This window comes from Scyliorhinus canicula, chromosome 6 (assembly GCF_902713615.1).
Source record: "Scyliorhinus canicula chromosome 6, sScyCan1.1, whole genome shotgun sequence".
NCBI classification, from domain to species: Eukaryota; Metazoa; Chordata; class Chondrichthyes; order Carcharhiniformes; family Scyliorhinidae; genus Scyliorhinus; species Scyliorhinus canicula.
In genome coordinates, this window is record NC_052151.1 from 15455298 (window position 1) to 15476311 (window position 21014).

The 21014-nt window shown below is 44.0% G+C and overlaps 1 protein-coding gene across 1 annotated transcript in view; it reads left to right on the top strand.

The window, feature by feature from the left end:
* Positions 1 to 21014, top strand: part of LOC119967000 (serine/threonine-protein kinase MRCK alpha-like) — a 386584-nt gene that overhangs the window by 193704 nt on the left and 171866 nt on the right. The window contains exons 12-13 of the mRNA XM_038798987.1: positions 1789 to 1899; positions 4894 to 5141. Coding sequence (XP_038654915.1) covers positions 1789 to 1899; positions 4894 to 5141 — 359 coding nt within the window. The remainder of the gene's footprint in view (positions 1 to 1788; positions 1900 to 4893; positions 5142 to 21014) is intronic.

Genomic DNA, 21014 nt, shown 5'->3' on the forward strand with positions numbered 1-21014 from the left:
TTCTAATTCTAATACTAACCTCCCCTCAGTGGTTATCACCTCAAAACAATGGAACCCCTTACCTCCCAAGGTTTCTCCTGTCTCTGACAACCTTCAAGTGTCTAAATCTTAAGATTGGCTTACCTAATTATCACATCTAGTTGACCTCCCTTTCTCTTTTACTTTTCCAAACCTTAGTGCATGAAACATTGTGATCCTTGGCTCAACTGGGTTACCTGTCAGTAACAATACAGCAATCAGTCCTTGGTATCGTGGTCGTTGTGACCTAGTAGATATTGCGCTGTGAATTCGAATCCAGTTTGTCCTCTCTGCTATCTTCAGGCATGAACCAAGTTGAACTTTTGAAACATGAACGTAAAGTACATGATACTGCACTAACAAATTCACTCATGGTGGCAGGTTTGGGGAATAGAAATGTTACACAGGTGTGAAATGAGACCATAAGACATCGGAGCAGAATTAGGCCACTCGGCCCATCGAGTCAGCTCCGCCATTCAATCATGGCTGATACTTTTCTCATCCCCATTCTCCTGCCTTCTCCCCATAACCCCTAATCCCCAGATTAATCAAGAACCTACCTATCTCCGTCTTAAAGACACTCCGTGATTTAGCCTCCACAGCTTTCTGCGGCAAAGAGTTCCACAGATTCACCACCCTCTAGCTGAAGAAATTCCTCCTCATCTCTGTATTAAAGGATCGTCACTTTAGTCTGAGATCGTATCCTCTGCTTCTAGTTTTTCCTACAAGTGGAAACATCCTCTTCACGTCAGCTCTATCCATATCCAGGCCTCGCAGTATCCTGTAAGTTTCAATAAGATTCTCCCTCATCCTTCTAAACTCCAATGAGTACAGACCAAGAGTCCACAAGCGTTCTTCATATGACAAGCTCTTCATTCCAGGGATCCTTCTTGTGAATCTCCTCTGGACCCTTTCTAAGACCAGCATATTCTTCCTTAGGTACAGGGCCCAAAACTGCTCACAATACTCCAAATGGGGTCTGACCAGAGCCTTATACAGCCTCAGAAGTACATCCATGGTTTTGTATTCTAACACTCTCGACATGAATGCTAACATTGCGTTTGCCTTCCTAACTGCTGACTGAACCTGCACGTTAGCCTTAAGAGAATCGTGAACAAGGACTCCCAAGTCCCTTTGTGCTTCTGCTTTCCTAAGCATCTCCCCATTTAGAAAATAGTCTAAGCCTCTATTTCTCAGTTGTATTTGATGTGCATTATTTGGGGCATATAGGAGGAGGTTTTACTGCAGTCTGTGGCGTATCTTACCTGAGGGTACTCGTTGCTTGTGTCAGAAAACAGTGGATACAAGCTTTGCTTCAGAATTATTTGATGCAGCCCTTGGGGCTAAAGGGATCCAGAGATAGGGGGGGAATGTGGGATCAGGGTCGAAGGGCTCAATAGCCTCCTCCTGCAATTAATACACTGTAGTGAGGGAATGGAGCATTTTTAGACCCTACCTTCTTTTCTCTGTAGATGCTGTCTGACCTGTCGAATATTTTAGCATTTATTTTTTAAAAGTTCACCGCAACAATGTTTCTTGAAAAGAATACATAGACAGGCATGAAATTACAAACTTTTATCGATTGGATACTTTCTTAAATTTATGCATTGAGAATGAGGCCTTGATGATCGGGAGGAATTTTACTGAAACCTGTGAAGGCCCTCGGTGATGAGAGGATTTGATGGTTTGACGGTTTTGTTCTGAAGTTGGAAATGATCCTGGCTTTTATGTGCTTGAATATTATTCATGTGATGCATTTTCCCCAACCAGTTGGATGTGCAGGTGGAACAATCAGCGGCAGAAGCTTCCAAGGAACGAAAACTGCGAGAGCGAAGTGAGCAATATTCAAAGCAACTGGAGGATGAGCTTGAGGGGCTCAAGGTGAGAAGCTGATATGAAAATGTAATTCCTTGCTCTGGCTTGATTCTGATTCTAGTGGCAGCAAAGATGAATAATGAGAAACCTAGTGATGGCTCAACATTGTCCAAAGAGGTGTTGTAAAATATGACAGCTCAGTCCAGGCATATGTCAGTGGGTAATACTGAGACTGACCTTGAAAGGTATTCATGTCTCTTAGATTTGTTTATTGTCACGTGTATCGAGGTACAGTGAAAAGTATATTTCTGCGCGCAGCTCAACAGATCATTCAGTACATGAAAACAAAATAAAATAAAATACATAATAGGGCAACGCAAGGTACACAATGTAAATACATAGACACCGGCATCAGGTGAAGCACACGGGTGTAGTGTTAATCAGGTCAGTCTATAAGAGTGTCATTTAGGAGTCTGGTAACAGTTGGGAAGAAGTTGTTTGTGAGTCTGTTTGTGCGTGTTCTCAGACTTTTGTATCTCCTGCCCGATAGGAGAAGTTGGAAGAGTGAGTAAGCCAGGTGGGAGGGATCTTTGAATATGCTGCCCGCTTTCCCAAGGCAGCGGGAGGTGTAGATGGAGTCTATGGATGGGAGGCAGGTTTGTGAGATGACCTGGGCTAAGTTCACGACTCTCTGAAGTTTCTTGCGGTCCTGGGCCGAGCAGTTGCCATACCAGGCTGTGATGCAGCTAGATAGGATGCTTTCTACGGTGCACCTGTAAATGTTGGTAAGGATTAATGTTGATATGCTGAATTTCCTTAGTTTTGTGAGGAAGTATAGGCGCTGTTGAGCTTTCTTAGTGGTAGTGTCGACGTGGGTGGACCAGGACAGATTTTTGGAGATGTGTACCCCAAAGAATTTGAAGCTGTTAACCATCTCCACCTCGGCCCCGTTGATGCTGACGGTATGCACAATACTTTGCTTCCTGAAGTCAATGACCAGCTCTTTAGTTTTGCCGGCATCGAGGGAGAGATTGTTGTCGCTGCACCACTCCACTAGGTTCTCAATCTCCTTCCTGTATTCTGACTCGTCATTATTCGAGATCCGACCCACTGTGGTCGTGTCAGCAGCAGACTTGTAGATGGAGTTGGAACCAAATTTTGTCACGTAAGGAGTACGGTAGGGGCTAAGTACGCAGCCTTGCAGGGCCCAGGCATTGAGAACTCTTCTTGGCAGAACAGAAGAGGAGAGGAGGACTTCAAAGCAAAAAAGAGAGAAGGTATGCCAATGGTTTGTGGTTTGCAATTAGTGCATGAAGAATAGATAATAAATTAGCTGAAGTATAATGATACCCAGTATCCAGCAGTTTTCAAATGTAACTACAAGCCTCCTGTAAATAGTAACCTTCATGGGATCCTCTGTTATCCCACAGATGTTTTCATTTGCGACAAATGATTTTCAATTAATAAATCACAACTAATAAATATGCTTTATGTTCACAGTGGCAGAAAAATAAACAAATCTGATAAAGTCAATGGTTTATTTGTATGACCCACTAGGGTTGAGGGATCTTAATTTGGAAAGTAACCCTCTAATCAAAATGTTTAAAACTTTAAAGTTTTTATGATTTTCTTCAGGTTTATGATTCCAGCTGCTGGGATACCAACAGAAACCCCAATATTTAATTTAATTTGTAAGACTGTGAGGAAAGGATACTTTGCTCCAGGTGTAATTTCTCACACAAAGAGGGATATGGTATATTAAAACAAATTTTATTACTAACACAGTATTAACAACTTTAGCATCATAAAGAAAATGTCTTACAATTAACAGTTAAACAATGCTTAACAACGACAATGAAATACTAAATCCTACTGCTACTTTTTAAGGGTGGCACAGTGGTTAGCACTGCTGCCTCACAGCTCCCGGGACCTGGGTTCAATTCCGACCTTGGGTGACTGTGTAGAGCTTGCATTTTCTCCCTGTGTCAATGTGGGTTACCTCCAGGTGCTCCAGTTTCCTCCCATAGTCCAAATATGTGCAGGTTAGGTGCCAATTACCCTATGGTGCCAATGATGTATAGGTTATGTGGGGTTACAGGGAGAGGGAAGTAGGGTGCTCTTTCAGAAGGTCGAGAAGACCCAATGGGCCAAATGGCCGCCTCCTGCACTGTCTGCATTCTATGGTTTTGTAACTCTATCTCCACTCAAGCAAAACCCATCACAGATCAAAATCCATTTTTAAATACAGTTAGCTGACTCAGGAATACATGTTGTAGAGCAAGTTTTTTCAAACTGTGGGTCACAGGCAGATGCTGGGAGGGTCATGGAGAAATCATTCACGCCGTTCCCGCGGTTGTCACAATCATAGGCGAAGCAGCCACTACCGGTTTTTAAATTGATAATGGCGGCTGCTGCCACCTTTGAAATAAAAAGAAATTAAGCTGCGTACAGCCTCCCAGCCAAAAGGGCACGTGCTCTGCACGTACACCTGATGCCAAATCCAAGCTGCTATCCAAGCAAGGCAAGTGAACTGTGAAGATGGTTCATTTTGTTAAAAGTAAGAGACTGCCAGCTATTCAAAAGGACAGTGTATCTACTGGACAGGACCTCACAGCAGAATCTGCTGGAGAGAGCTGCTCATGAGAGTCCAGGACAGGTCAGAGCAGTGCTAGTGTTAACTTTGTACAGAGCTTGAGGGCCTCTGGTTAACAGCCTACAAAGAAGAAATTTAACTCAGGAACAAATCAGTGGAAAGATGATTTCTTGAGGTATGGCTTTGTCAATTGTGCCAGTGCAAACAAAACAAATGCAATCCCCCTGTGTGTTGTATACAGGGAAGCACTGGCAAATGAGAGGAGAAGTTTCAGAGTTTGAAAGCGAAGTGTGAAAAGTTCCTTTTGAGGTTGAGACCCCAATGTCGGTTAGTAACTTACAGCCAACTCCAAATTAAAAGACTACGCTGCTGTAGCTGACCTATGATATCACATTAAAAACACACCAGAAGCCCATGAGGCTATCAGCATTTTGTATTATTATATCTCTAAATATTTTTGTTAACAGAAAAAGCAGATTGGACGTTCCCCCGGCGTGAGCAGTATGGAGCATCAGCAGGAAGTGGCAAAGCTCAAAACTGATCTGGAGAAAAAGAGCATGTTCTACGAGGAGGAGCTGGCCAAACGGGAAACCATACACATGACTGAGATAAAGAACTTGAAGAAGGAACTACGAGACGCAGAGGGACAGCATCTCGCCCTGAAAAAAGAAATAATGATTCTTAAAGACAAGTTGGAAAAAACCAGAAGAGAAAGGTAAGGGATGCAGGTTTACTTCACTTGTTCCCTTTGGATATCTGCTATTCAGCAAACAAACAAAAAAGACTTTTAAGAAACTCATCGGACTCCCCTCGCTTTACTAAAGTGGAGATGTGAAATCAATATTTTGCCTCAGTTTTCACAGTAGAGGACACTAGTACCATCCCAATAGGAATGGGTAATTCAAAGGTAATTGAAAGGATGGAACTTAGGACAATCAGCATCAATAGGGAAATGGTACTCAACAAACTATTGGGATTGAAGGCAGATAAGTCCCCTGGGCCTGATGGCCTACATCCTAGGGTGTTAAAGGAAGTGGCAGTGCAAATAGTGGATCCATTAGTTCTAATATTCCAAAATTTCCTGGACACAGGAAAGATTCCAGTGGATTTGAAAAATACTAATGTAACACCCTTATTCAAAAAGGGAGGGAGGCAGAATGTGGGAAATTACAGACCAGTTTGTTTAGCATCTGTTGTTGGAAAATTGTTAGAATCCATTATTAAGGAAGTAAATTCAGGACATTTGGAAGTCAAAACGCAATCTATCAGAGGCAGCGCGGTTTTATGAAGGACAACTCATGTTTGACTAATTTGCGAGAGTTTTTTAAAGATGTAACAAACCAAGTGGATAATGAGGATCCTGTAAATGTAGTGTATCTGGACTTCCGGAAGGCGTTTAATAAGATGCTGCTCAGAGGGTTAATACACAAGGTGAGATCACGTGGGATTAGGGGTAATTTATCAGCTTGGATAGAAGACTGGCTGACGGACAGGAGACAGAGAGTCGAGGTTAATGGGTCTTTTTCTGGATGGCAAGATGTAACTAGTGGGGCGCCACAGGGTTCAGTCCTTGGGCCCCAACTATTTACAATCTATATTAATGACTTGGATACAGGGATAGTAAGTTCTAGAGCCAAATTTGCATATGACACGAAGATGGGTGGGACAGTAAATTGCAATGAGGAAATAAGAACCATACAAATAGATATAGATAGATTAGGAGAGTGGGCCAAAAGTGGCAGATGGAGTTTAATGTGGTTAAATGCGAGATCATCCATTTGTGAAAAGTGGAAAGGCAACTGATTACCTAAATAGGGAGAGACTTCCAGGTGCTGTGGTGCGGAGGAATCATGCAAGAGTCACAGAAACTAGCATGCAAGTACAGGTACAGCAGGTAATAAAGAAAGCAAATGGAATGTTGGTATTTTTGGCTAAAGGAATAGAGTATAAAGGTAAGGAAATGCTGTTGCAACTACACAAGGCATCGGTGAGACCACACCTGCAGCATTGTATTGGTCCTCTTATTTGAGGAAAGATGTGGCATTGGAGGCAGTTCAGAGGAGGTTCATTAGATTGACTCCAGAGGTGAGGGGTTTGTCGTATGAGCAGTTTCGGCCTTTACTTGAGTTCAGAACAATGAGAGAAGATCTAATTGAGGTATATAAGATGATAAAGGGTATGGGTAAAGTAGGCGTGGAGCGGATGCTTCCTCTTGTGAGGCATTTGAGAACGAGAGGTTATAACCAGGGGAAATGGGGTAGCAAATTTAAAACAGAGATGAGGAGAAACTACTTCTCCCAATGGGAAACTGTGGAATTCACTACCCCAGACTGCGGTGGATTCTGGGACAGTGAATCATTTTAAGGAGGAGTTAGACAGGTTTTTAATTGATAATGGGTTGAAGGGTTACGGAGGACGGTGGAGTTGAGGCCATGGTGAGATCAGCCATGATCGTATTGACCCTCTCAGCAGATTGCCCCATAAAGGGGGGTAAACACCACAGTCTTTATGCTTCATTCGCAGCACAGATACAACCAATGGATACGTAATGTGGCTGTGTCCTCCAAAACAATTCCTGTATCAGGCGTTGGTGATGTATTGAAGGGAATGAGATGAGACAAAGTATTGGGAAGCTCTCCAATTCTGGATAGACTGTCGGCCATCCATGATATCTTGCTTTAGCTCTGCTCCAGAAGGTTCCAGGCTGAAAAGCCTCCGCTTTGCTGCCTCAGCCCACCCTTGTACAGAGGTATACCAGCCGAAAGCAAACTCTCCTTGTCTCCCAAGCACATGGTCATAGGCCAGATGACAAATGAAAAGCCAAAATTTGGCGGGGGTGGCGAGAATTTAAGGGAGATGATCAATGTGCTGGATACCCCTGAGCTACAGCTCAACCAGGCCACTTCTGTGCGACTAATCGCTATTCCGGAGGCTCCAGGCTGGATTCTCCGCTGGCGGGAGTCTCCATTTTGCCGGCAGTGCTTTCACGCCGGGGATTTCCCAACGCCGTAGAGGTGCTCAGAATGGGAAACCACATTGGCCAGCTGGCTGGACGGAAAGTCCCGCTGCCGGTGGAGGCGCTGGTGCGGTTGGATGGAGAACCCCACCCTCCACCTCCATATCCGCGCAAAACCTTCTTTCAAACTGGCACCATCTTAAAACATTGCAAAAATGTTTTTAAATCACCATTTGCTTTCCGAATTGCTTGCTGTTCATGTATGTTAACTTTCTGTGAATCGTGAAAAAGGACAGTCTAATAATCCCTTTGGAACTCATTTCACAGTCCTACCTTTTTTTAAAAAAAAAAATTCTTCTTTTCAATTCTTCCCACTAAAGTGGATAACTCAACATTTCTCCACATTATATGCCATCTGTCATGTTCTTGCCTCTCATTTAACCTATCGTTAATTCTTAACATCCTCATCACTGCTTACTTTCCCACCTATCTTTGTATGATCAGAAACTTAGTTACATTACACTTGTTCCTATATGTCACTAATGTAGATTGCATGTAGCTGAGGCCCGAGACCTGACCCATTGCTCACACATACATTGCATTATATGAAGATAGACTTTTTTCACCATATGAAGAAACCTCTGTGCTTTGCAACCTACATCACTTCTCCCAAAAACTGATTCATCTACAAATTTCCACCCTTTAGATGGTGATACATTGGTACACATAAGAACTAGGAATAGGAGTGGGCTATCTGGCCCCTCGAGCCTGCTCCGCCATTCAATAAAATCATGGCTGATCTTTTTGTGAACTCAGCTCCATTTACCCACCCTCTCACCGTAACCCTAAATTCCTTTACTGCTCAAAAATCTATTTTCCTTCGCCTTAAAAACATTTAACGAGGTAGCCTCTACTGCTTCTCCGGGTAAGGAATTCCATAGATTCATGACCCTTTGGGAGAAGAAGTTCCTCCTCAACTCAGTCCTAAATCTGCTCCCCCTTATTTTGAAGTCATGTCCCCTAGTTCTAGTTTCACCCGCCAGTGGAAACAACCTTCCTGCTTCTATCCTATCTATTCCCTTCATAATTTTATATGTTTCTGTAAGATTCCCCGCTCATTCTTCTAAATTCCAATGAGTATAGTCCCAGCCTGCTCAGTCACCCCTCAGAAGCCAATCCTCTCAACTCCGGAATCAACCTAGTGAATCTCCTCTGCACCCCCTCCAGTGCCAGTACATCCTTTCTCAAGTAAGGAGACCAAAACTGTACACAGTAGACTGATCTGTGCAAAAAGATCCTGAAGTGTGCCAATAATTTCTTGTTGTCCTGGAACAGTTTTGTTGCAATCCGTATGTCAACACTGCTGAAAAGTTGAATTGTAACATTGAAACCAGATGTCTGAGTGAATGCCGGAGGACTGGCAGGTCACGGAGTGTTTAGCTTCTCTATGCAATTGGAATCTCTCAATGTGGAGCAGAAATCTAAATTGAGTTCTATAGACACAGAGACAAAGCCACCTTCACAGGAATCTGAAACAGTGTTTGTTCCTTAGAAACACGTCTGCTGCAAACTCATGCAGCTTCACTCAAACACCCACGCTTATAAACCATCAAAGTCCATCCTATGCCCATACAAGTTTTGTGATGTTTTGCAAATCTCTTTTAGTCACTCTTCCTGCAAGAACATATTTAAATTGAATTTGAGCTGGCCTCATGTGTCTATTGAACATAGTTCATTACTCAGCTGGCGTACAATTCGGGCCTTGCAGTGGTTACTGAATCTTCCCTCGTGTTGCATCTTTTCATTCAATTGAGTGCAGAATCTATTAAATTCAAGTATATTTTATTCTTCGTTAATCTTCAGTTTTGAGGCTTTAAACGTTTCTTCTGCTTTTGATTGGCCATGTTATCTGTGCCACAGTCAGAGTAAATTAAAATACCCTGTTGGTGATTAGTTGTTAATGTAAGGTAATAAAAAATATTGTTTCAACGATAGTCAAAGCCCAAGTGGCTACACTGCAACTTGTAGTGGTACGAGTTTAAATATACAATACCACGATGTACCTAACTGTGATTTATGAATTACATTAGAACATAGAACGATACAGCGCAGTACAGGCCCTTCGGCCCTCGATGTTGCACCGACATGGAAAAAAAAACTAAAGGCCATCTAACTACACTATGCCCTTATCATCCATATGCTTATCCAATAAATTTTTAAATGCCCTCAATGTTGGCGAGTTCACTACTGTTGCAGGTAGGGCATTCCACGGCCTCACCACTCTTTGCGTAAAAAACCCACCTCTGACCTCTGTCCTATATCTATTACCCCTCAATTTAAGGCTATGTCCCCTCGTGCTAGCCACCTCCATCCGCGGGAGAAGGCTCTCGCTGTCCACCCTATCTAACCCTCTGATCATTTTGTATGCCTCTATTAAGTCACCTCTTAACCTTCTTCTCTCTAACGAAAACAACCTCAAGTCCATCAGCCTTTCCTCATAAGATTTTCCCTCCATACCAGGCAACATCCTGGTAAATCTCCTCTGCACCCGTTCCAAAGCTTCCACGTCCTTCCTATACTGAGGCGACCAGAACTGTACGCAATACTCCAAATGCGGCCGTACCAGAGTTTGGTACAGCTGCATCATGACCTCATGGCTCCGGAACTCAATCCCTCTACCAATAAAGGCCAACACACCATAGGCCTTCTTCACAACCCTATCAACCTGGGTGGCAACTTTCAGGGATCTATGTACATGGACACCGAGATCCCTCTGCTCATCCACACTACCAAGAATTTTACCATTAGCCAAATATTCCGCATTCCTGTTATTCTTTCCAAAGTGAATCACCTCACACTTCTCCACATTAAACTCCATTTGCCACCTCTCAGCCCAGCTCTGCAGCTTATCTATGTCCCTCTGTAACCTGCAACATCCTTCCGCACTGTCTACAACTCCACCGACTTTAGTGTCGTCTGCAAATTTACTCACCCATCCTTCTGCGCCCTCCTCTAGGTCATTTATAAAAATGACAAACAGCAACGGCCCCAGAACAGATCCTTGTGGTACGCCACTCGTAACTGAACTCCATTCTGAACATTTCCCATCAACTACCACTCTCTGTCTTCTTTCAACTAGCCAATTTCTGATCCACATCTCTAAATCACCCTCAATCCCCAGCCTCCGTATTTTCTGCAATAGCCGACCGTGGGGAACCTTATCAAACGCTTTACTGAAATCCATATACACCACATCAACTGCTCTACCCTCGTCTACCTGTTCAGTCACCTTCTCAAAGAACTCGATAAGGTTTGTGAGGCATGACCTACCCTTCACAAAACCATGCTGACTATCCCTAATCATATTATTCCTATCTAGATGATTATAAATCGTATCTTTTATAATCCTCTCCAAGACTTTACCCACCACAGACGTTAGGCTCACCGGCCTATAGTTCCCGGGGTTATCTCTACTCCCCTTCTTGAACAAAGGGACCACATTTGCTATCCTCCAGTCCTCTGGCACTATTCCTGTAGCCAATGATGACCTAAAAATCAAAGCCAAAGGCTCAGCAATCTCTTCCCTGGCTTCCCAGAGAATCCTAGGATAAATCCCATCCGGCCCCGGGGACTTATCTATTTTCACCTTGTCCAGAATTGCCAACACTTCTTCCCTACGCACCTCAATGCCATCTATTCTAATAGCCTGGGTCTCAGCATTCTCCTCCACAATATTATCTTTTTCTTGAGTGAATACTGACGAAAAGTATTCATTTAGTATCTCGCTTATCTCCTCAGCCTCCACACACAACTTCCCACCACTGTCCTTGACTGGCCCTACTCTTACCCTAGTCATTCTTTTATTCCTGACATACCTATAGAAAGCTTTTGGGTTTTCCTTGATCCTACCTGCCAAAGACTTCTCATGTCCCCTCCTTGCTCGTCTCAGCTCTCTCTTTAGATCCTTCCTCGCTTCCTTGTAACTATCAAGCGCCCCAACTGAAACTTCACGCCTCATCTTCACATAGGCCTCCTTCTTCCTCTTAACAAGAGATTCCACTTCTTTGGTAAACCACGGTTCCCTCGCTCGACCCCTTCCTCCCTGCCTGACTGGTACGTACTTATCAAGAACATGCAATAGCTGTTCCTTGAACAAGCTCCACATATCCAGTGTGCCCAACCCTTGCAGCCTACTTCTCCAACCAACACATCCTAAGTCATGTCTAATGGCATCATAATTGCCCTTCCCCCAGCTATAACTCTTGCTCTGCGGGGTATACTTATCCCTTTCCATCACTAACATTCTGGTTCTATTAAGCAGAACTCCTCAATGTGAAACTTCAAAGTTAGCTATCACTTTGTGAATCATTTGATCTATGCTTGCGTAATGCACAAGATTGGGTGGGATTGCTGCAGAAAATACTTAGGAGCGGCACAGTGGCGCAGTTTAGCACTGCTGCCTACGGCGCTGAGAACCCAGCTTCGATCCCGGCCCTGGTCACTGGCCTTGTGGAGTTTGCACATTCTCCCCGTATCTGCGTGGGTCTCACCCCCACAACCCAAAAATGTGCAGGTTAGGTAGATTGGCCACACTAAATTGTTCCTTAATTGGAAAAAAAAGAATTGGGTACTCTAAATTCATTTAAACAAAAGAAAATTCTTGCTCTTTGAGATTGCTAAGTAATGGAGTAGCAAATTCAAGAAGGGTTCTTTGTTCATAGTGTATTTTATATTAGGTCATAGTGTATTTTATATTATCACAATCTATATCAACAACAGTTCGCACTTATGTTGCACGATTGGAATAGCTGCTTCATAGGAGCGTTATCAAAGAAAATTTAATACTAACCACATAAGGTGAATCGGAGAGATGGCCTAAAACTTGGTAAAAGAGATGGGTTTAAAGGAGAATCGTAAAAGAGGAGACCGAAGTAGAGAGTTGAGGGAGAGAAGGGCCTTGACAGCTTACGGCAATGTCACCAAAGATGGCATGATTAATATCAGGGATCGGCAAGATCTTGGAGGGTTGTACAGCCACATAAGTACTTTTGATGTGTTATCATTGTTGCAGTGTAGGCTTGATACCATTTCCTGACCGGGAGCACAGACATTTTTAAGCAGGTCACGGAGGTTTGGGCAAGTCCAGTGGGGTGACACTCCTTCCATCTGCAGGAAAGGTTTCCACTCTGCACCTTGACCAAGTTGTTTGAGTTTGAGAGTTGCCTGTTTTTTGGGAATGGAAACAATAGACTAATTTGCCAGCACTCTGTGCTCCAGCACTTGGAATGCATTGTTTTTGTTTTAAAATGGAAGGTGCACTAAAATCAGCTTGTGGTTATTCTGCACGTCAAACCTTTAAATCCCAACCCCCCCAAGCCAGTTTGTGAAAATACAAGTAGATTTTGCACTGATAGTAAAAGAAGACATACTAACAGTTTTTAATACGTTCCTCACAAAACGTTTACTGCCAGTGAAGTACTCTTGAAATGTTTTCACTAAAAACAACAGCAATTTGTGCACAGCAAGGTTCCACAAACGGCAATGAGCTAATTACAAGCTAATCTGTTTTAATGATAATGGCTGAGGGATAAAATCTGATCAGTTTGTCCTGGGTTTCTATGATGCCCAGGGCCCTTCTCGATGATGACAGACGTGTTAAACAGCCACTAAATCAGTTGCTCGTCCTCTTCCCCTCAACCATTGCTCAGCTACTGGTTAACAGTAAACAGAATCACCGAACACTACAGTGCAGAACAGTCCCTTCAGCCCATCAATTCGGAACAACACATGAAAGGCCCTGACCTGCCTACTTAATCCCATTTGATAGCACTTGGCCCATAGACTTGGATGTTATGGCGTGCCAAGTACTCATCCAGGTACTTTTTAAAGGATGTGAGGTGTCGGGCCTCTACCACCCTCCCAAGCAGTGCATTCCAGACCATCACCATTCTTTGGGTAAAAAAGTCTTTCCTCAAATCCCCAAACAGTGTTCTGTTCAGAACTAAATTTATCTGTCAGTAAAAAAAAAAAAGTAGTGTCATTTAAGAATGCTATTACTCACAAAACACAGCAACGGGAGGAGGGGAGATGGGAAAGAGCCATGCAGACCCTTCACTCCAATTAAAACTCAAAGCCATAGCAGAAATAAGCAGAGCACAATACGGGACGCCCAGGGCAGACGACAACACTGAAATGGGGAACAAAACTACCAACGAGGGGAGGGGAGACGGGGACCTCATGTAAAAACCGTCGTAAATAAAGCTATTTGTAAAGAGTAGATACACATGAGCTGTTACTCTGGGAAAAACTGGAAAACACCAATAAAATAAATGATTTTACTAAGTAGAGCAGCTCCGGTGTGAGGGAAGCAGCTAATTTATTCAGCGGGCCCCATCAGTGGCGTGGAGCAATGCACAGGAGGGAATATCTAAAACAATGTTAAAACACATGGAAAAAGGAAGAGGGGCAGCAAGGATGCAAAGTTGCCTGAGTGTCAGGAAACCGAGAGCAGCAGTGGACCGTTGTGTGTTCAACTGGGTGAAGATTCCCTCGGGATCGGTACCAGGACCACTGCATTTCCTGATCTGTATTGATAACCTAGACATAAATATGCCAGGCACAATTGAAAATATGCAGATGACACAAATTTTGGAAGTATTTTAAAACTGAGGAGGCTAGTAGTAGACTGAAGAAACCAGGGCTTGGGGAATGGATGAACATGTGGCAGCTGGAATTTAATTCAGAGAAAAATGAAATACTGCGATGTATTTTGATAGGAAGAACAACAAGAGGCAATATAAAATAACGCATGATTCTAAATGGGGTGCACGAACAGAGAGAGACCTGGGGGTATTTATTGATAAAGGTACCAGGGTAGGTTGAGAAAGAGGTGATTGAGGCCTATGGACTCCTAGGTTTTACAAATAGAAGCATAGAATAAAAAAAAGCAGTAAACCTTTGATAAGTTCAGTTCTGGGAACCACTCTTTAGGAAAGATATCAAGTTGTGTAGAGGTTGCAGAAAAGATTTACATGAACGATTCCAGAGATAAGGAACTTCAATTATGTGGAAAGATTGGAGAAGAGGTTATTCTCCTCTGAGAAGAGAAAATTGAGAGGAGATTTTATTGAGGTATTCTCCATCGGGGTCTGGACAAAATAGATGGAGAGGAACTGTTCCCAGTGGCAGAATGGCAGAGAACCAAAGGACACTGATACATGGTAAATGGCGTAAAAATCATTAGGAAAAATATCTTTACACAAGAGCATGGTTAGAATCTAGAATGAACTGCTGAGAGCATGGTGGAAGCAGATACGATCATGCATTTGTTAGCACACCCTGAGCTAGTGCGCAGTCAATTTCAGCTCCACTTGACCCAGAGTCACAAGACAAGCAAATTAACAAATAATTCTGAGAAAAATACATGCAGTCTTTGGCCTTTGGTTGCCTAATGATTACAGTCACCAGTTTTGTACATTTAAACATAATTGCTAATTATTTACACTAGGAACTAATTAACAGGCTAGTAGTTCTAACAGGGCAGCATGGTAGTACAGTGGTTAGCACAGTTGCTTCACAGCTCCAGAGTCCCAGGTTTGATTCCCGGCTTGGGTCACTGTCAGTGCAGAGTCTGCACGTTCTCCCTGTGTGTGCGTGGGTTTCCTCCGGGTGCTCCGGTTCTTCCCACAGTCCAAATGTGCAGGTTATGTGGATTGGCCATGATAGATTGCCCTTAGTGTCCAAAAAAAAGGTTAGGTGGGGTTACTGGGATATGGTGGAGGCATGGGCTTAAGTAGGGTGCTCTTTCCAAGGGCCGGTGCAGACACGATGGGCTGAATGGCCTCCTGCATTGTAAATTCTATGATTCTATGAATTATAAGAGAATATGCAGAAAAACAACTGGGTAACTATCATCTAATTCCCCACTTTAACTTGCTCACCCCATCCTCTATACACACACAAGACAGACAAACGCAGAGGGGAGGAAAACGGGTAAAAAAAACAAGCATAAGTAAAAGAGAAAAAAGAGTCTTTGTTTCAAATAGGTGTTTCAAATAGCACCGTACTCTTCTTCAGACTTTGCCCTCACAGCATTCTAGATAGGGAGAGGAAAGCAAGTCATTGGCTTTGTGTGTGTAGAACTCAACTGCTTCCCCATAAGACCATAAGATATAGGAGCAGAATTAGGCCATTTGGCCCATCGAGCCTACCCCACCATTCAATCAGGGCTGATGTACTTCTCATCCCCATTCTCCTGCCTTCTCCCAATAACACCTGATCCCCTTATTAATCAAAATCTATCTATCCCTGTCTTAAAAACACTGTGATTTGGCCTCCACAATCTTCGGCGGCAAACAGTTCCTCAGATTCACCACCCTCTGGCTGAAGAAATTCCTCCTCATATCAGTTTTAAAGGATCGTCCCTTCAGTCTGAGGCAGTGGCCTCGGGTTCTAGTATTTCCTACTAGTGGAAACATTCTCTCTATGTCCACTCTATCCAGGCCTCACAGTATCCTGTAAGTTTCAATAAGATCCCGCTCATCCTTCTAACTCCCAATGAGTACAGACCCAGGGGCCTCAGCCGTTCCTCATACGATTCCAGGGATCATTTTTGTGAACCTCCTTTGATCCCTTTCTCAGGCTGGCACATCCTTTCATACATACGGGGCCCAAAACTGCTCACAATACTCCAAATGGTGTCTGACCAGAGTTTTATACAGCCTTAGTAGTACATCACTGGTCTTGTATTCTAGCCATCTCAACATGAATACTAACACTGCACTTGCCTTCCTAACTGCCGACTGAACCTGCACGTTAACCTTAAGAGAATCTTGAACTAGGTGCTAGGTCCCTTTGTGCTGGTTTAGCTCAGTGGGCTAGGCAGCTGGTTTGTAATGCAGAAGAATGCCAGGCAGTGCGGGTTCAATTCCCGTACCAGAACAGGTGCCGGAATGTGGCGACTAGGAGCTTTTCACAGTAACTTCATACTTGTGACAATAAAATATTATTATTATTCTGATTTCCTAAGCAATTTCCCATTTAGAAAATAGTATATGCCTCCATTCTTCCCACCAAAGTGCATAACCTCACACGTTTCCACATTGTATTCCAGCTGCCACTTCTTTGCCCACTCTCCTAGCTTGTCCAAGTCCTTCTGCAGCCCCTGTGCTTCCTCAATGCTACCTGTCTCTCTGCATATATTTGAATCATCTGTAAACTTAGCAATAGTGTCTTCAGTTCCTTCTTCCAGATCATTAATGTATATTATGTGGTCCCAGCACAGACCCCTGAGGCACACCACTAGTCACTGGCTACCATCGTGAAAAAGACCCCTTCCTCCCACTCTCTGCCTTCTGTCAATTAGCCAATCCTCTATCCATGCCAGGATCTTACCCTTAACACCATGGGCTCTTAACTTATTTATTAGCATCCTATGCAGCACCTGGTCAAAGGCCTTCTGGAAATTTAAATAGATCATGTTCACTGGGTCTCCTTTGTCTAACTTCCTCATTCCCTCCTCAAAGAATACCGACAACTGCCAATCTCCAGACACAATTCTGCAACTCATCCGCTTCATTCTGGATCACGTCTTCACCTTCGACAGCAAGTTCTTCATCCAGACGCACGGAACAGCTATGGTGACCAAATTTGCACCTCAATATGCCAACATCTTCATGCACAAGTTTGAACAAGACTTTCTCACCACACAAGACCTTCAACCAACGTTATGCACCAGATACATCAATGACATTTTTTTCCTCTGGACCCACGACGAAGAATCACTGAAACGACTACATGATGACATCAATAAGTTCCATCCCACCATCACTCACCATGGACTACTCTCCAGAATCAGTTGCATTCTTGGACATACTCATCTGCATAAAGGACGGTCACCTCAGCACTTTGCTTTACCGCAAGCCCACGAATAACCTCACGGTGCTCCACTTCTCCAGCTTCCACTCTGAACACATTAAGGAAGCCATCCCCTATGGACAAGCCCTCCATATACACAGGATCTGCTCAGACGAGGAGGAGTGTAACAGACATCTACAGACGCTGAAAGATGCCCTCGTACGAATGGGATATGGTGCTCGACTCATCGATCGATAGTTCCAACGTGCCACAGAAAAAACCGCACCAACCTGCTCAGAAGACAAACACGGGACACAATCGACAGAGTACCCTTCGTCCAGCAGTTCCCCGGAGCGGAGAAACTACGACATCATCTTCGCAGCCTTCAACATGTCATCGATGAAGATGAACATCTTGCCACGGTCTAGGGGTTATTAGGGAGGCATAACAGAAATTCATCCCAAGGAGGCGGAAACATGCTCAGGGGAGGACAAGGCATCCGTGGCTGATGAGGGATGTCAAGGACAGCATAAAGGCTAAAGAAAAAGCATACAAAGTGGCGAGGATTAGTGGGAAACCAGAGGATTGGAAAGTCTTTAAAAGTGAGCAGAGGACAACTAAAAAAGCAATATGGGGGGAGAAGATGAAGTAAGAGTGAAAACTAGCTAGTAATATAAAGGAAGATAGGAAGAGATTTTTTCAATATATAAAAGTTGAGAGGCAAAAATAGACATTGGACCACTAGAAAATGTGGCTGGAGAAGTAATAATAGGAAACCAAGAAATGGCAGACGAACTGAATAGTTACTTTGCATCAGTCTTCATGGTGGAAGACACCAGTGGGATGCCAGAGCTCCAGGAGAACCAGGGGGCAGAGATGATTGCAATGACCATTACTAAGGAGAAGGTTCCGGGGAAACTGAAAGGTCTGAAGGTGGATAAGTCACCTGAGCTGGATGGACTACACTCCAGGGTCCTAAAAGAGATAGCTGAGGAAATTGTGGAGGGAATCGTGATGATCCTTCAGGAATCACTGGAGGCAGGAAGGGTCCCAGAGGACTGGAAGGTGGCTAATGTAACACCGCTGTTTAAGAGGGGAGGGAGACAGAAGATAGGAAATTGTAGGCCGGTTTGCCTGACTTCGGTCATTGGTAAGATTTTAGAGTCTGTTATTAAAGATGAGATCGCGAAGCACTTGGAAGTGCATGGTGTTGCTCGTTCTGGGTGAGTGTGCTTAACACTCAATTTGGCTCTGTTTCTTTACTTAGCTCTGGAGTCGCGAGGTATCGTTAAGATACCGCCACAAGTTTCAAGGTGAAGTTCAAAGCAATAAAACCATACACCAATTAGTAAGTTCAAACAACTGAGTTTATTATAATACAATTATAAAACTACTCATGCACACGCTAAGAGGATTAAACTATTCCTACTGCTAAATAAACTAATACTTATCTCGAAGGAACTGCCGGATCAGGGAACAAGGCCTCTTGCTCTGCTCTGGTCTGCAGACTTCAGGTTGGTATAGGTTAAAAAGGGGTCAGGAGTGTCTATCTCTGGTAGCGATTGTTGTGAGACACTTACTTGCTGGCGGCTGCTGTCCCAAACCTCTCCTCTCCTTCAAGGTCTTCTTGGCAAAAGCTGGTCACGGTGCTGGTCCACAGGGGAGGGCTGGTCAAGGAGAGAGGAGGGCTGGACAAGAAGAAACAAACTATGTGTGGGACCTGTCTTTTATAGGTCCCAGGGATCCGCGCCCCTTTGGGCAGACCCTTTTACCTGCTCAGAATCGATTGGGTCTCTTCCCAATCGATATGTTTGAATCCCCCCAATACTGAGGCTGTTCCTTAGCTACTGGGCTGGCTTTCAGGCTCTTTGTTTTCGAACCCCGCTGGTGCCGGGGTGTCTGCTATTCTTTACAATGTTGCAGTTACTTCCCCATTTGTGTCCATTGTCTCTGGAATCGTTCCATTAATATGCTAACTATCCCGGAGATTGCCTCATTAGTATGCGGAATGTTCGTTTTGGTGCTGTCTGCTCTCTTAGCAGACAGAATCCACACCTGCTTGGTGCAGCCTGCTGGTGCTGCAGACATTGTCCATTTTAACCTGTATGCTTTGTGTTCCTCCATTTTGTATTCAGGGAATAGCCAACTTCGGTGGCTACAATGGTAAAATAGGACTGAGTCAGCACGGCTTTGTCAAAGGGAGGTTGTGTCTGACAAATCTGTTAGAGTTCTTTGAGGAGGTAACAAGGAAGTTAGACAAAGGAGAATCAGTGGACGTGATTTATTTAGATTTCCAGAAGCGCTTTGACAAGGTGCCGCACAGGAGACTGTTGGATAAATCAAGAGCCCATGGTGTTAAGGGTAAGATCCTGGCATGGGATAGAGGATTGGCTGACTGGCAGAAGGCAGAGAGTGGGGATAAAGGGGTCTTTTTCAGGATGGCAGCTGGTGACTAGTGATGTGCCTCAGGGGTCTGTGCTGGGACCACAACTTTTCACAATATACATTAATGATCTGCAAGAAGGAACTGGAGGCACTGTTGCTAAGTTTACAGATGATATAAAGATCTGTAGAGGGACAGGTAGTATTGAGGAAGCAAGGGGGTTGCAGAAGGACTTGGACAGGCTAGTGGAATGGGCAAAGAGGTGGCAGATGGAATACAATGTGGAAAAGTGTGAGGTTATGCACTTTGGAATGAGGAATTTAGGCATAGACTATTTTCTAAATGGGGAAATGCTTCGGAAAGCAGAAGCACAAAGGGACTTGGGAGTACTTGTTCACTATTCTCTTAAGGTTAATGTGCAGGTTCAGTCGGCCGTTAACAAGGCAAATGCAATGTTAGCATTCATGTCAAGAGGGCGAGAATACAAGACCAGGGATGTACTTCTGAGGCTGTATAAGGCTCTGGTCAGACCCCATTTGGAGTATTATGAGCAGTTTTGGGCCCCGTATCTAAGGAAGGATGTTCAGGCCTTGGAAAGGATCCAAAGGAGATTCACAACAATGATACCTGGAATGAAGAACTTGTCGTATGAGGAACGTTTGAGGACTGTGGATCTGTACTCGTTGGAGTTTAGAAGAATGAGAGGGGATCTTATTGAAACTGACAGGATACTGCGAGGCCTGGATAGAGTGGACATGGAGAGGATGTTTCCACTTGTACAAAAAGTTAGAACCAAAGGAAACAATCTCAGACTAAACGGACGATCCTTTAAAACAGAGAAGAGGAGGAATTTCTTCAGCCAGAGGGTGGTGAATCTGTGGAACTCTTTGCCGCAGATGGCTGTGGAGGCCAATTCACTGAGTGTCTTTAAGACAGAGATAGATAGGTTCCTGATTAATAAGGGGATCATGGGTTATGGAGAGAAGGCAGGAGAATGGGGATGAGAAAATATCATCCATGATTGAATGGCGGAGCAGACTCGATGGGCCTAGTGGCCAATTCTGGTCCTATGTATTATGGTCATCCCTACACCCCCACTACTTGCCTTCAAACAACCGCTCAACCTCAAACAGACCATTGTTTGCAGCAAATTACCCAGCCTTCAGAGCAGCGACCACGATACCACACACCCTGCCATGGCAATCCCTGCAAGACGTGCCAGATCATTGAAATGGGTACCACCATTTCATGTGAGAACACCACCCACCAGGTACGTGGTACATACTAGTGCAACTCGGCCAACGTTGTCTACCCCATACGCTGCAGGAAAGGATGTCCCAAAACGTGGTACATTGGCGAGACCATGTAGACGCTGCGACCACGGATGAATGGAC